Source organism: Scyliorhinus torazame, chromosome 31 (assembly GCF_047496885.1).
Source record: "Scyliorhinus torazame isolate Kashiwa2021f chromosome 31, sScyTor2.1, whole genome shotgun sequence".
In the NCBI taxonomy this organism is placed as follows: Eukaryota; Metazoa; Chordata; class Chondrichthyes; order Carcharhiniformes; family Scyliorhinidae; genus Scyliorhinus; species Scyliorhinus torazame.
The window spans coordinates 21,349,469-21,363,197 of record NC_092737.1 but is presented as its reverse complement, the minus strand read 5'-3'; the positions used below and the strand labels follow the sequence as shown (position 1 = coordinate 21,363,197).

General features: G+C 57.0%; 1 protein-coding gene across 1 annotated transcript in view; it reads right to left on the bottom strand.

Moving 5' to 3' along the window:
- LOC140404758 (TSC22 domain family protein 2-like) overlaps positions 1–13,348 on the bottom strand; it is a 21,833-nt gene extending 8,485 nt beyond the window's left edge. Inside the window, exons 1-2 of the mRNA XM_072493473.1 lie at positions 12,893–13,348; positions 115–166 (exon numbers count right to left, since the gene is read on the bottom strand). Of these exons, the coding sequence (XP_072349574.1) occupies positions 115–166; positions 12,893–13,095 (255 nt within the window). The 5' untranslated portion in view covers positions 13,096–13,348. The remainder of the gene's footprint in view (positions 1–114; positions 167–12,892) is intronic.
- Between the last annotated feature and the right edge of the window lie 381 nt (positions 13,349–13,729).

Genomic DNA, 13,729 nt, shown 5'->3' with positions numbered 1-13,729 from the left:
ACAATTGCAGCATAACCTCCCTAAACCGCCCTCGTCTTAAATATCTGTGTGTGCACGTTTCCGTCTCCCCTTCACTGCGCCCCCCCCACCCACTTACAAAAGGCTCACCCTTACCATGGCTTGTTCGATCTTGTTGTCAATGGCAACCATGCTGCTACTGGAACCACTGGGGAGAGAGAGAAGAGGAGAGCGGTCAGTGAGAGCAGAGAGCGAGGTGACAACAAAGGGGTGGCAGCTCCCCCCCCCGCAGGCGCAACAGCAGCACGCGGTCCGTCCCACGGGGAGTGACGGCGGCCGCGGGTTCAAATCCCACCACGGCAGCCGCTGGAATGATTCAAATCCGGGATTGCGACCGCGAGACCGTCGCCGATGGCCGTACAGACCCATCTGCCGCACTAATGCCCTCTCTTTCGGGAGGGAAATCTGCCGTCCTTACCCCCAGTCTGGCCTACACGTGACTCCAGACCCCCCACACAGCGACGTGGCTGACTTTCAACTGCACCCCCCCCCACCACTCCTGGAATGGCCGAGCGAGACCCGCTCAGCTCAAGGACGATTCGGGACGGGCAACACCCAGACAAAAGAATGAAGAAAACACCACTCTGGGGGGTGGGTTCGGTGAGTATTCTGCACGGCGTTCCGACTTTACACTGAACGCAAACACCAGCCGCTGTATAAAACGGGATTAAACTGCTTTGACACATCGATGGTACTTTGCAAAATGTCCGATATTAGTAAGTATCCGACCTCTCGATGAGAATATTAGACACTATTTCATACAGGTTGTTTAAATGTTATATATTAAACTGACAAGACGAACAGCACAATTCGCAAATGACTTATTTTTGAAACAAGTCAACGGTCCATGGTTGAAAAGTAGCAGAATTAGTCGATATGCGCGCGGGGGGGGGGGGGGGGTTTTCAGAGGGACTTCATTGCAGTGTTAATGTAAGCCTACTTGTGACAATAAAGATTAGCATTATTATTACTGTCACAAATGAATCCCAGCGGATTTATATATTCTTTGCCCGGGGTGTGGTGAGAACGTGACCGCGATTGAAGAGCACGGAGAGAGCCTTGTTGATGCGGTGAGATGGCGAAGTGGGGCGAGGGGTTGTGTGGAGCGTTAACACCAGAGAGAGCGACCGAGAGACAGACGGAGACAGAGAGGGAGGCAGAGAGAAAGAGGGACATCATCTGGATCAATGCGAGGTTATCCACTTTGGCAGCAAACACGGGGAAGCAGATTATTATCTGCATGGCCGTAAATTAGGAGGGGTGTGTGCAGCGGGACCTGGTGTCCTCGTACACCCGTCACTGAAGGTAAGCGCGCAGGTACAGCAGGCGGTAAAGAAGGCAAATGGTATGTTAGCGTTCATAGCGAGAGGATTCGAGTGCAGGAGCAGGGATGTGTTGCTGCGATTATACAGGGGTCTTGGTGAGGTCACACCTGGAGTATTGTGGGCAGTTTTGGTCTCCTTGTCTGATGAAGGATGTTCTTGCTCTCGAGGGAGAGCAGCGAAGGTTTACCAGACTGATTCCTGGGATGGCGGGACTGACGTACGAGGAGAGATTGAGTCGGTTAGGTCTGTATTTGCAATGAACGAGGGGGGGTTCTCATAGAAACCTATAAAACTCTAACAGGACTGGACAGGGTCGATGCAGGAAGGATGTTCCCGATGGTGGGGGGGGGGGGGGGGGGGGGGGGGGAGACTGGACAGGGTCGATGCAGGAAGGATGTTCCCGATGGTGGGGGGTGTCCAGACCCAGGGGCCACAGTCTGAGGATACGGGGGAGACCATTGAGGACAGAGATGGGGAGACATGTCTTTACCCAGAGAGTGGAAGTTGCTACGGCAGAAAGCAGTTGAAACCAAAACACTGTTTTCAAGAGGTAGTTAGATACAGCACTATGGGGCAAAGGGGATCATAGAAAGAGGGGGGGGGGGGGGGAAATCAGGCTACTGAGTTGGATGATCAGCCATGACCATACTAGGAAAAGGAGACTGAGAGGGCTGAATGGCCTCCTCCTGGTCCTATTTTTTACGTCTCACCTGTCACTGCGGGCGGATGTTCGATCAGGGAGCTGCTTGAAGCAGTGCGAGATATGGGGGGGGGGGGGGGGATTAAATCCAACCACTGATTCACACATGGGGAGGAGAATGTTGCGCCCACGGCCCCCATCATTTATCACCTCGGTCTCTCCGTACTATGCAGCGATTGGCAACTGAGAGCAAGAGCTAGTCCACGGCGGAGGGCAGCGACTTTCTACTGTGTCCTTCCTTCCCAGCTGGATGGACGCGGGTTTACTGGGCCGATCATGGGCCATTGTTTCGCCCCCAATCCGTACAAGACGGAGTAATTTTAGACTTGACTTTGACTGCAGGGTGTTTGAGGTGGGACAAGTCGGGACTCTGTGGAATTCATTACCGCAGAGAGCTGTGGAGGCCGGGTCGTTAAGTGTGTTCAAGGCCGAGATAGATCAGTGAGGGGATCGAGGGTTACGGGGTAAGGCGGGGGAAGTGGAGTTAATCAGTGAGGGGATCGAGGGTTACGGGGATAAGGCGGGGGAAGTGGAGTTAATCAGTGCAGGGATCGAGGGTTACGGGGATAAGGCGGGGGAAGTGGAGTTAATCAGTGAGGGGATCGAGGGTTACGGGGATAAGGCGGGGGAAGTGGAGTTAATCAGTGAGGGGATCGAGGGTTACGGGGATAAGGCGGGGGAAGTGGAGTTAATCAGTGAGGGGATCGAGGGTTAAGGCGGGGAAACTGGAGTTGAGGATTATCACATCAGATCAGTCACGATCTCATTGGGCAGCGCGGTAGCATTGTGGTTAGCACAATTGCTTCACAGCTCCAGGGTCCCAGGTTCGATTCCCGGCTCGGGTCACTGTCAGTGCGGAGTCTGCACGTCCTCCCCGTGTGTGCGTGGGTTTCCTCCGGGTGCTCCGGTTTCCTCCCACAAGTCCAAAGATGTGCAGGTTAGGTGGATTGGCCATGATAAATTGCCCCTTAGTGTCCAAAATTGCCCTTAGTGTTGGGTGGGGTTACTGGGTTATGGGGATAGGGTGGAGGTGTTGACCTTGGGTAGGGTGCTCTTTCCAAGAGCCGGTGCAAACTCGATGGGCCGAGTGGCCCGCTTCTGCCCCACGCCGTCTGGTCTTATAAAATGATTCTGACTCTACGGTTTCCAAATCTCTGGATTACTGGGGAAGATTTCCTTTGCCCACGTCTGGGTCTGTCCTGGATCCCCCGCTCGCTCCCTCTCGCGCTATTTCTTTCCTGCGGAAGAGCTCTGTGTTTGCTGGCGTCCCGCAGTGTTCAAACACTCCACGTACAATGTCCACTCCTTTATTCAACTGCACTTTCGCCGATTGTGCTAAGAGGCGCGGAAGGTTTGGACGATGTGTGCAAAGTGAATGCCAGTCGGGGCCCTGAAGGTTGAACAGGCAGCCTTAAATCAGACAGGCAATGGTGCCCCCTGATGGTGCACCTCCAGGACTACCCCAAGCAGCTCCGGATTTAAATATCCAGACAGGGTAGCAGGGCACTGAACATGACTGAGCTATTCCATTGCTGCCGGTGCCTGTATTGTAACACCCTGAGCTGTTTCAGTGACAGGCCGGTTGCGTTGCTGGGCCAGTAACCTAGAGGTCTGGGCCAGTAACTCCGACAATAATCCCGGAGTTTTCTGGGATTTCGCATCAGTTGATGGAATTAATAAATTTGTCCAGGTAGCGGTGACGACAAAACCAACATTAAAAGGCCATCAGGTTCACTGTCAGCGAAGGAAATCTGCCATCCTTACCCCGTCTGGCCTACATGTGACTTAATTAATAGCCATGATGTGGAGGTGCCGGCGTTGGACTGGGGTGAGCACAGTAAGAAGTCTTACAACACGAGGTTAAAGTCCAACAGGTTTGTTTCAAATCACTAGCTTTTGGAGCGCTCAGGTGAATGAAGAGGTATGTTCCAGAAACATATATATAGACAGATTCAAAGATGCCAGACAATGCTTGGAATGCGAGCATTAGCAGGTGATTAAATCTTTACAGATCCAGAGATGGGGTAACCCCAGGTTAAAGAGGGGTGAATTGTACCAAGCCAGGACAGTTGGTAGGGTTTCGCAGGCCAGATGGTGGGGGGGTGAATGTAATGCAACATGAATCCCAGGTCCCGGTTGAGGCCGCATTCATGTGTGCGGAACTTGGCTATAAGCTTCTGCTCGGCGATTCTGCGTTGTCGCGTGTCCTGAAGATAGAGTACAAGAGCAAGGAGGTTATACTGAACTTACACCAGACACTAGTTAGCCCTCAGCTGGAATATTGTGGACAGTTCTGGGCCACACTATCGGAAGGATGTGAACACATTGGAGAGAGCGCAGAGGAGGTTCACAAGAACGGTTCCGGGGGTGAGAGACTTCAGTGATGAGGATCGATTGGGAGAGGCCGGGACTGTTCCCCTCGGAGAGAAGACGGAGGGGATTTGATAGAGATGTCCAAAATCACGAGGTGGCTGCACAGAGTAGATCGGGAGAAACTGTCCCCCCCTCGTAACATGATCGAGAGCGAGAGGGGGCACAGATTTAAAGTGATTTTCCAAAGAAGCAAATGTGACGCGAGGGAAAACCTTTTCCCCCCAGCGAGTGGTTGGGGTCTGGGATGCGCTGCCTGGGAGTGTGGGGGAGGCCGGTCCAATCGAGGCCTTAAAGAGGGAGTTAGATGATTATTTGAATGGAAACAATGTGCAGGAGGGGGTTACGGGGAAACGGCACTGAGACACGATGCTAGTACGGAGATACGATGGGCCAAATGGCATCCGACTGTGCTGTAACGGTCCTGCGATTCTGACTCCGGACCCCTAGAGGGGTGGTCAACTCATCTGTGTGTGTGTGAAATGGCCAAAGCCAGCCACTCAGTTGTAGCTCCGGGACAGTAATGGCTGGCCTGGACTGGGGCTGGTTTAGCACACTGGGCTAAATCGCTGGCTTTGAAAGCAGAGCAAGGCAGGCCAGCAGCACGGTTCAATTCCCGTAACAGCCTCCCCGAACAGGCGCCGGAATGTGGCGACTAGGGGCTTTTCACAATAACTTAATTGAAGCCCACTCGTGACAAGAAGCGATTTTCATTCATTCATTCATCTCGGGACTGAGTTGCCAAGTTAGGAAGTCTCCAAAATGCTTGCTTAGCCGAGAAAGTACTTTCGGAGTGCTGTTGTTGTTGCAAAACGTAGAAAAGGGGATCCTGCACTCGCCCACAAGAGGAAACATCCCTCCTCGTTTAGGATCTCAATTCTGGCCTCGCCCTGGGCCCCAACCTCTTGAATTCCCTCCCTGAACCTCCTCGCCTCTGTAGCCACCTGGGTTGGCCACTTCCCGGCTTAAAATGGAGAACCGCAAAGGCTGAAGGGAAATTCAGCCAACACAGGCAAAAACCAGCAGGAGCAAGTTTACTGCGTATTAGACTCTGCAGAAACCCAGACAGCATTGATACAAGCAGCCATCTACATAGTAATGTAGCAGCCAGCTACATAGTAATGAGCGATCCCCGGGAACAATCGAAACATTTTAAGGTAAACAAAGCCAAGCCAGACTCCTCGGCGCCAGCAGGAGCCAACACAAAAGAGGTTAACGGACACCTCAAGACCGCCCATCGATCAGGGAACCGCTCCAGTATTGGAGAAATCGAACCAAGCGATTGGGACAAAGTCCAATCACTTGGAACCAGGTACGGGGTCCGCCCCAAAGGGCGGGAAGCCCCTGGGGACTATAAAGCAAAGCCCCCAAGTTCAAATCGTCCTTCTTGACAGGGTCACTCAGCAACGCGAAGCAACCCCTGAGAGTGAACTGTCCAGCACCCTCCAAACAAGTAAGTATCAAGTCAACGCTCGCTACGAGATAGGCGCTCCGAGCTACAAGTCCATACCAGCTTTGAATCCCGCAGACTCAGGACCTGAACGAAAGGCCATTTGTTCCCCTGACCTGGTGGGCCAGTCCAAAGCTAAGTATAGGCCTGTTAATGATAGAAATAGCCTAGAAAGTAGAGTTTATGCATGAGTCGTGATTTACTGTGTATAATAAATGTGCTTGGATTTGAATCTTACTAATTGGTGTGTTGAGTCGTTGATCATTACTTGAACTTGAACCTCGTGGAGGTATCATAAAGATACCTGGCGACTCGAGAGCAAAGGTTATAAAACAGAGCCAATTGAACCAAAAGTTAGCAACACCTCTCTCCCCAAAAGCAACCTCTTTGAACAAACTGTTTCCTTATCTGGCTCAGTGTCGATTCCAGCTGGACATCACTCCTGCGAGGCGCCTCAAGCTGTTCTACTAAGTCTAAGATGCTGTACCGATAATGCTGTTGCCGGGTTACGGACTCTGGACAGTACTCGGAATTGGAAGTCCGGGATCAAGAAAGGGACTCCGCCTCCCTCAGGCCACCAAGCAGCGGGAATGTCGTCAGCTATTCAACTGCTCGGTTTGATATCAGTGTGCACAGCACAGCTCTGGGGAGTTGCTTTGTTGCCAAACTGATGGCTGACTGGTGTTGAGGCGGAGCCACACTCAGGTTTACAAACCGCATGCCGTTGTGGCTTCGCTTGGAAGCTGATCAGAGGCGGGCGGGACTCTCAGATCGACAGGGGCAAGGCTTATCAGAGCCAGCTGCTGGGAATGGTGACCCGCTGGGCCGCACGTTTGCCTCGGGAGCGGGGCTCGAGTCCGACTCCGCAGAGATTGCAGCACGTGACCCAGGCTGACTCCTCCGCCGTGGTACTGAGGGGGAACCGACACGCTGCTGAGGGGAGCCCACGCTGCGCTGTGCCCTCCCCTGCCCTCACGCACGAGGGTCACCGACGGTGGTTAGCACTGCTGCTGCACAGCTCCAGGGGCCCGGGTTCGATTCCCGGCTTGGGTCACTGTCTGTGCGGAGTCTGCACGATCTCCCCGCGGTCTGCGTGGGTTTCCCCCGGGCGCTCCGGTTTCCTCCCACAAGTCCCGAAAGACGTGCTTGTTAGGTGAATTGGACATTCTGAATTCTCCCTCCGTGTACCCGAACAGGCGCCGGAATGTGGCGACGAGGGGATTTTCACAGGAACTTCATTGCAGTGTTACTGTAAGCCTACTTGCGACAATAATGAAGATTATTGTTATTACCCCACATGTTCACGGAGGGAAGAGCTGGGGGCGGGTTGCTCCCGGTGGCCCTGCCGACGTCAGATCCCTCAATCAACGCTCCTGCAGCAAGCCACCTGTTTTGATCTGGTTGTGGGAGCTTGCTGTGCGCAAAGCAGCCGGCAAGTTTCCTCCACGGCAGAAGTGACAAGTGGAACTCGATTCGCTGTCAAACACTGGGAGGATGTCCAGAGATTCGGAGTGGGGTGATTGTGAAAAACAAATAAAATCTGGAGAGGACTCCGGAGGCACATCTGGTTAATGTCGAGCAGATACATCTTAAATATCTAACCCATTCATGGTTAACTGTAATTTAGGGTACAGCACCACTTGAAAGGAGGTATTTATGACAGAGCAGTACGTTACAATGATGAGGTTTAAAAGATTATGTTTTGGAGTAAAATGGATGGGGTTCTGTTTTAAAGTCTGCTCGATAACAGTTCAAGATCAGAGGAAACGTGGTACTGAGGCGATGGTGATAGGCGTTCACAATGGGCAGACCCTGAGCCTCCCAAAGACCCAGAAAGGTGTCGAAAGTGGAACCGAGGATACCTACAAGGCAGAAGGAGGCCATTTGGCCCATCGAGTTTACACCGATCCTCTTTCTGAAATAGCACCCGACCTAGGCCCACTCCCCCGCCCTATCGGCGTAACCCAATAACCCCACGCAACCTGCACATCTTTGGACACGAAGGGGAAATTTAGCGTGGCCAGTCCACCTAACCTGCACATCTTTGGACTGTGGGAGGAAACCCACGGAGACACGGGGAGAAAGTGCAAACACCACACAGAGTTCCCAAGGCTGGAAGTGAACCCTGCCCCTGGCGCTGTGAGGCAGCAGTGCTAACAGTGCCACCCCTGGGTATTAAGCAGGGTGCTGCAAACTGCTCATTCGCCTCCAAGGTGAAAGAGACTTGGGATGGGGTAGGGTGGTCAAGAACAGTTAATCCACATTTCTACCAGGATGCAAGGCTGACGTGTTTAATGTGGCCGTAGGGAAGAGCACAGAGGAAGCCATTTTTGAGATCAGGTTACAGGCTTCCCTGCAAATCATTAAAAAGCGCGGACAGGCAACAGATTCGTGCCTTACATTTATCCCGCCTTATTGCCATCAGAAGCTGGGAGCAACTATGAAATAGTTGCTGTGAGGACTAATTGCGTGGAGAGTGTGATCTGTGGTAATTATAAAAGGGGGGGATGGTCCTTTCTGAAGATTAACATGCAAGTTGTTTCCCATAAGAAAATAGGGCTTAACCAAAAATCTGTCACAATAATAGTTTTAAAATATGAAATAAGACCATCAGACATAGCAGAAGTAGGCCATTCAGCCCACTGAGTCTGCTCCGACTTTCAATGAGATAGAAACACAGAGAATAGGAGGCGTGGGCCATTCGAGGCGGCTCCGCCCTTCATTATGATCATAGCTGATCATCCAACTCAGTAACCGGTCCCCCCCTCCCCCATATCCTTTCATCCCCTTCGCCCCATGTGCGATATCCAACTGCTTCTGAGAAACATGCAATGTTTTGTCCTCAACTACTGCCCGTGGTAACGAATTCCACAGGCCGACCGCTCTCTGGGTGAAGAAATGCCTCCTCATCTCTGTCCTCAATGGTCTCCCCCGTATCCTCAGACTGTGACCCCTTGGTTCTGGACCCCCCCCCCCCCCCCCCCAACCATCGGGAACATCCTTCCTGCATCTACCTTGCCAGAACTGTATAGGTTTCTATACGATCCCCCACCCCCCCCCCCCCCTCTCATTCTTCTCAATGACTGATCTGAGATGGGACACCGAGGGAGGGGGAGGGGGGAGGAGACGGGACACCGAGGGAGGGGGAGGGGGGAGGAGACGGGACACCGAGGGAGGGGGAGGAGACTGGACACCGAGGGAGGGGGAGGAGACGGGACACCGAGGGAGGGGGGAGGAGACGGGACACCGAGGGAGGGGGAGGGGGAGGAGACGGGACACCGAGGGAGGGGGAGGGAGAGGAGACGGGACACCGAGGGAGGGGGAGGAGACGGGACACCGAGGGAGGGGGAGGGGGAGGAGACGGGGCACCGAGGGAGGGGGAGGGGGAGGAGACGGGACACCGAGGGAGGGGGAGGGGGAGGAGACGGGACACCGAGGGAGGGGGAGGGGGGAGGAGACGGGACACCGAGGGGGGGGGGGGGAGACGGGCCACCGAGGGAGGGGGGAAGAGACGGGACACCGAGGGAGGGGGGAGGAGACGGGACACCGATGGAGGGGGGAGGAGTTGGGACACTGAGGGGGGGGGGGGGGGGGGGGGGGATGAGCAGGACACTGAGGGAGGGGCAGCGAGTCGGCGGTAGGGGGAGTGGGAGAGGCAGCTCTACCTGGTGGTTTCATTAAAAATAATAATCTTTATTAGTGTCACAAATAGGCTTACATTAACACCGCAATGGAGTTCCTGTGAAAAGCCCCTAGTCGCCAAATTACGACGCCTGTTCGGGTACACAGGGAGAATTCAGAATGTCCAATTCACCCAACAAGCACGTCTTTCGGGACTTGTGGGAGGAAACCGGTGCACCCGGAGGAAACCCACGCAGACACGGGGAGAACGTGCAGACTCCCCACAGTGTCCCGAGCCGGGAATCGAACCTGGAGCTGTGAAGCAACAGGGCTAACCACTGTGCTACCGTGCTGCCCTAAAGTTACACTTTTCAGGAACTAACAGCAACGTTAAAATATTAAACCGTCGCAGCTTCCTGCTGCCAAGATCTGCTGCCAAGGGAATCAACATGCACGAGGATGTCACACCCCCCATCCTAAAGCAGCAACTTGCATTTACATAGAGCCTTTATCTCCACGAATAGAATCTGAGGAAGCTCACAGGAGCAGTGTTCAGCAGAACTTGACACGGAGCCACATTTGGGAGATAATGGGATACACATCGGCAGACACAGCTGCACTGGCACACAGGCACACTGACCCGCATACGGATCCCCGCACGCAGACCCCCCCACGCAGATCCCCCCACGCAGAACCCCCCCACGCAGATCCCCCCACGCAGAACCCCCCGCACGCAGAACCCCCCGCACGCAGAACCCCCCGCACGCAGACCCCCGCACGCAGACCCCAGCACGCAGACCCTCCACACGCAGACCCCCGCATGCAGACCCCCGCACGCAGAACCCCCCACACGCTGACCCCCGCATGCAGACCCCCGCACGCAGAACCCCCCACACGCTGACCCCCGCATGCAGAACCCCCCGCACACAGACCCCCGCACTCAGACCCCCGCATGCAGAACCCCGCATGCAGAACCCCCCGCACACAGACCCCCGCACACAGACCCCCGCACTCAGACCCCCGCATGCAGAACCCCCCGCACGCAGACCCCCCCACCGCGGATCCCACAGAACCCCCGCACGCAGACCCCCGCACTCAGACCCCCGCATGCAGAACCCCCCGCACGCAGACCCCCCCACCGCAGATCCCACAGATCCCCCGCACGCAGACCCCCGCACTCAGACCCCCGCACGCAGACCCCCGCACGCAGACCCCCGCATGCAGAACCCCCCGCACGCAGACCCCCGCACTCAGACCCCCGCATGCAGAACCCCCCGCACGCAGACCCCCGCACTCAGACCCCCGCATGCAGAACCCCCCGCACGCAGACCCCCGCACTCAGACCCCCGCATGCAGAACCCCCCGCACGCAGACCCCCGCATGCAGAACCCCCCACTGCGGATCCCACAGAACCCCCCCACGCAGACCCCCGCACGCAGACCCCAGCACGCAGACCCTCCACACGCAGACCCCCGCATGCAGACCCCCGCACGCAGAACCCCCCACACGCTGACCCCCGCATGCAGAACCCCCCGCACACAGACCCCCGCACTCAGACCCCCGCATGCAGAACCCCCCGCACGCAGACCCCCCACCGCAGATCCCACAGATCCCCCGCACTCAGACCCCCGCATGCAGAACCCCCCGCACGCAGACCCCCCCACCGCGGATCACACAGATCCCCCGCACTCAGACCCCCGCACGCAGACCCCCGCACGCAGACCCCCGCACGCAGACCCCCGCACGCAGACCCCCGCACGCAGACCCCCGCACGCAGACCCCCGCACGCAGACCCCCGCACGCAGACCCCCGCACGCAGACCCCCGCATGCAGAACCCCCCACTGCGGATCCCACAGAACCCCCCCACGCAGACCCCCCGCATGCAGATCCCCCACACGCAGACCCCCGCATGCAGAACCCCCACACGCAGACCCCCGCATGCAGAACCCCCCGCACGCAGACCCCCGCACTCAGACCCCCGCATGCAGAACCCCCCGCACGCAGACCCCCGCACTCAGACCCCCGCATGCAGAACCCCCCACTGCGGATCCCACAGAACCCCCCCACGCAGACCCCCGCATGCAGATCCCCCACACGCAGACCCCCGTATGCAGAACCCCCCGCACGCAGACCCCCGCACGCAGAACCCCCCGCACACAGAACCCCCCGCACGCAGAACCCCCCACCGCAGATCCCACAGATCCCCCGCACGCAGAACCCCCCGCACGCAGATCCCCCACGCGCAGACCCCCCCCAGATCCCCCGCACGCAGACCCACAGCACGCAAACTCCCCTGCGCGCAGAGACCCCCCCTCGCGCGCAGACACCCCCTCGCGCGCAAAGACCCCCCCCCGCGCGCAGAGACCCCCCCGCGCGCAGAGAACCGCCCGCGCGCAGAGACCCCCCCGTGCGCAGAGACCCCCCCTCGCGCGCAGAGACACCCCCTCGCGCGCAGAGACCCCCCGCGCGCAAAGACCCCTCCCCCGCGCGCAGAGACCCCCCGCGCGCAGAGAACCCCCCGCGCGCAGAGACCCCCCCGTGCGCAGAGAACCCCCCGCGCGCAGAGACCCCCCCGTGCGCAGAGCCCCCCCTGCGCGCAGAGACCCCCCCCCCGCGCGCAGAGACCCCCCGCACACCGAGGTGCAACCATATCTTTCCTTGCTACTGCGCCATAAGAATGCGGAACTGTATGAGGAGATTAAACCTGGAGAGGCCCCGGCGATGAACGGCTACTGCACCCAATACAAAACCTGGGCGACGGGTCGGAGGACACTTAAAAAGCTTTTCATTCAACCGACTTCTCAATGCATGTTTAAAAGCACAGCAACATGCTTCTGGGCGTCAGTGGGTCGGATTCCCGCCCGAGGGAGACGGCGGTGGGTGCAATCCTCCATCTAGGGACTTGAGTAAACGAGGCAGGCTGACACTCCCCGTAGTTTAGCTGAACCTCGGTAGGGTTGCTCTTTCGGAGGGTCGGTGCAGACTCGGTGGGTCGAATGGCCCCCTTCTGCACTGTGGGGATTCTACCCTGCGCGATCGCGCGGCGGGCACATCGACTGCAAGGTTTCCCACTTTGCAACAGCGACCAATCGGCCAGAGGACAACGTGTGAAGTAATGTAGTCCTGCGGCGCTCGAGTGCAGATATTTGTACAAGGCTAACTGAAGCAAAGCTGTCACTACAAGGCAAGCGTGAACCGTGTCCACTGCTAAATATTTAATCATTGCTGCAAGTGCTGCTGACCGTTTAAACGGCGATGGATTGACTAACAGGGGTTAAGTAATTAATTAGCTACAGAGTGCCCAACTGAGGTTACAAAAGGCGCTATGCAAATGCAGCTCCATTCTGTTTACAAACTATTGTCCTATTCCGGAGCCTGGTGCCACATGGAGCCCCTTCTCCCTTTACCTGTGGAAGAACAGCAGGAGTGACAGAAGGTTCTTGTCCACGTTGCGGTTGTAGGCCTTGCTCCTTGCGTTGCTGAGGCGGTCCTTGGCGACGTTCGGGCTCGCCCAGCCCTCAGGCCCCCGCTGGCCGCGTTTCGGGGACAAGGTCCTCAGGCGGTTGTTGTTGTTGTTGTCACAGCAGCCGCGGAGGAGAGAGGCGGACATCTCGCGAGCCGGCGGCGCGGTCTCCCACGCGGAGGCCCCCCTTTTTCCTGTCTGGCCCACGAGGAGGGAGGGTCGCCTGCCTCCGGCAAGCCCGGAGGTCGACGCTGCACTCGGCCGTCGAACGGCAGAGAGGAGGGGGGGGGGGATCTCTCTCGCTGGGTGGCGAGCGAACCCGGGTGACACACTCAGCTGGCAAAACGCACGGGTAGCGTCTCTGACTCCCCCCCCTCGCTGTCTGGCACGATTGCAATCCGGCTCTCCCTGCAGTGACTCGAAGGCTGCTCGTCCTGGTCCCTGCCGTCTTAATATTCACAGCAAACATGGACCCCCCCCCTTTTTATCCCACGCTTTGCACTCTGAATGGTTGGCAAGGAAGAGAATACTCCCACCATCTTTCTTTTCCTGACTCTCTGCCAAGAGGCGAGATCTCTCCAAACCCTTTGCAGCCGGCTGTGAGGGGGAACGTGAGGAGGCCACTCGGCCCTTCAAAGCCCATTCTGCTGTCCAGCCGATCCCCTTCCTCCGCCCTCGGTTCCTTAGCCTCAGTACTCGCACCCGAAACAGGAACTTGCCCTGCCGATGGAGCTTGCCCTCCACGGTTTAACCCTGTTAATCCCATCACCCCTCGGGGAAT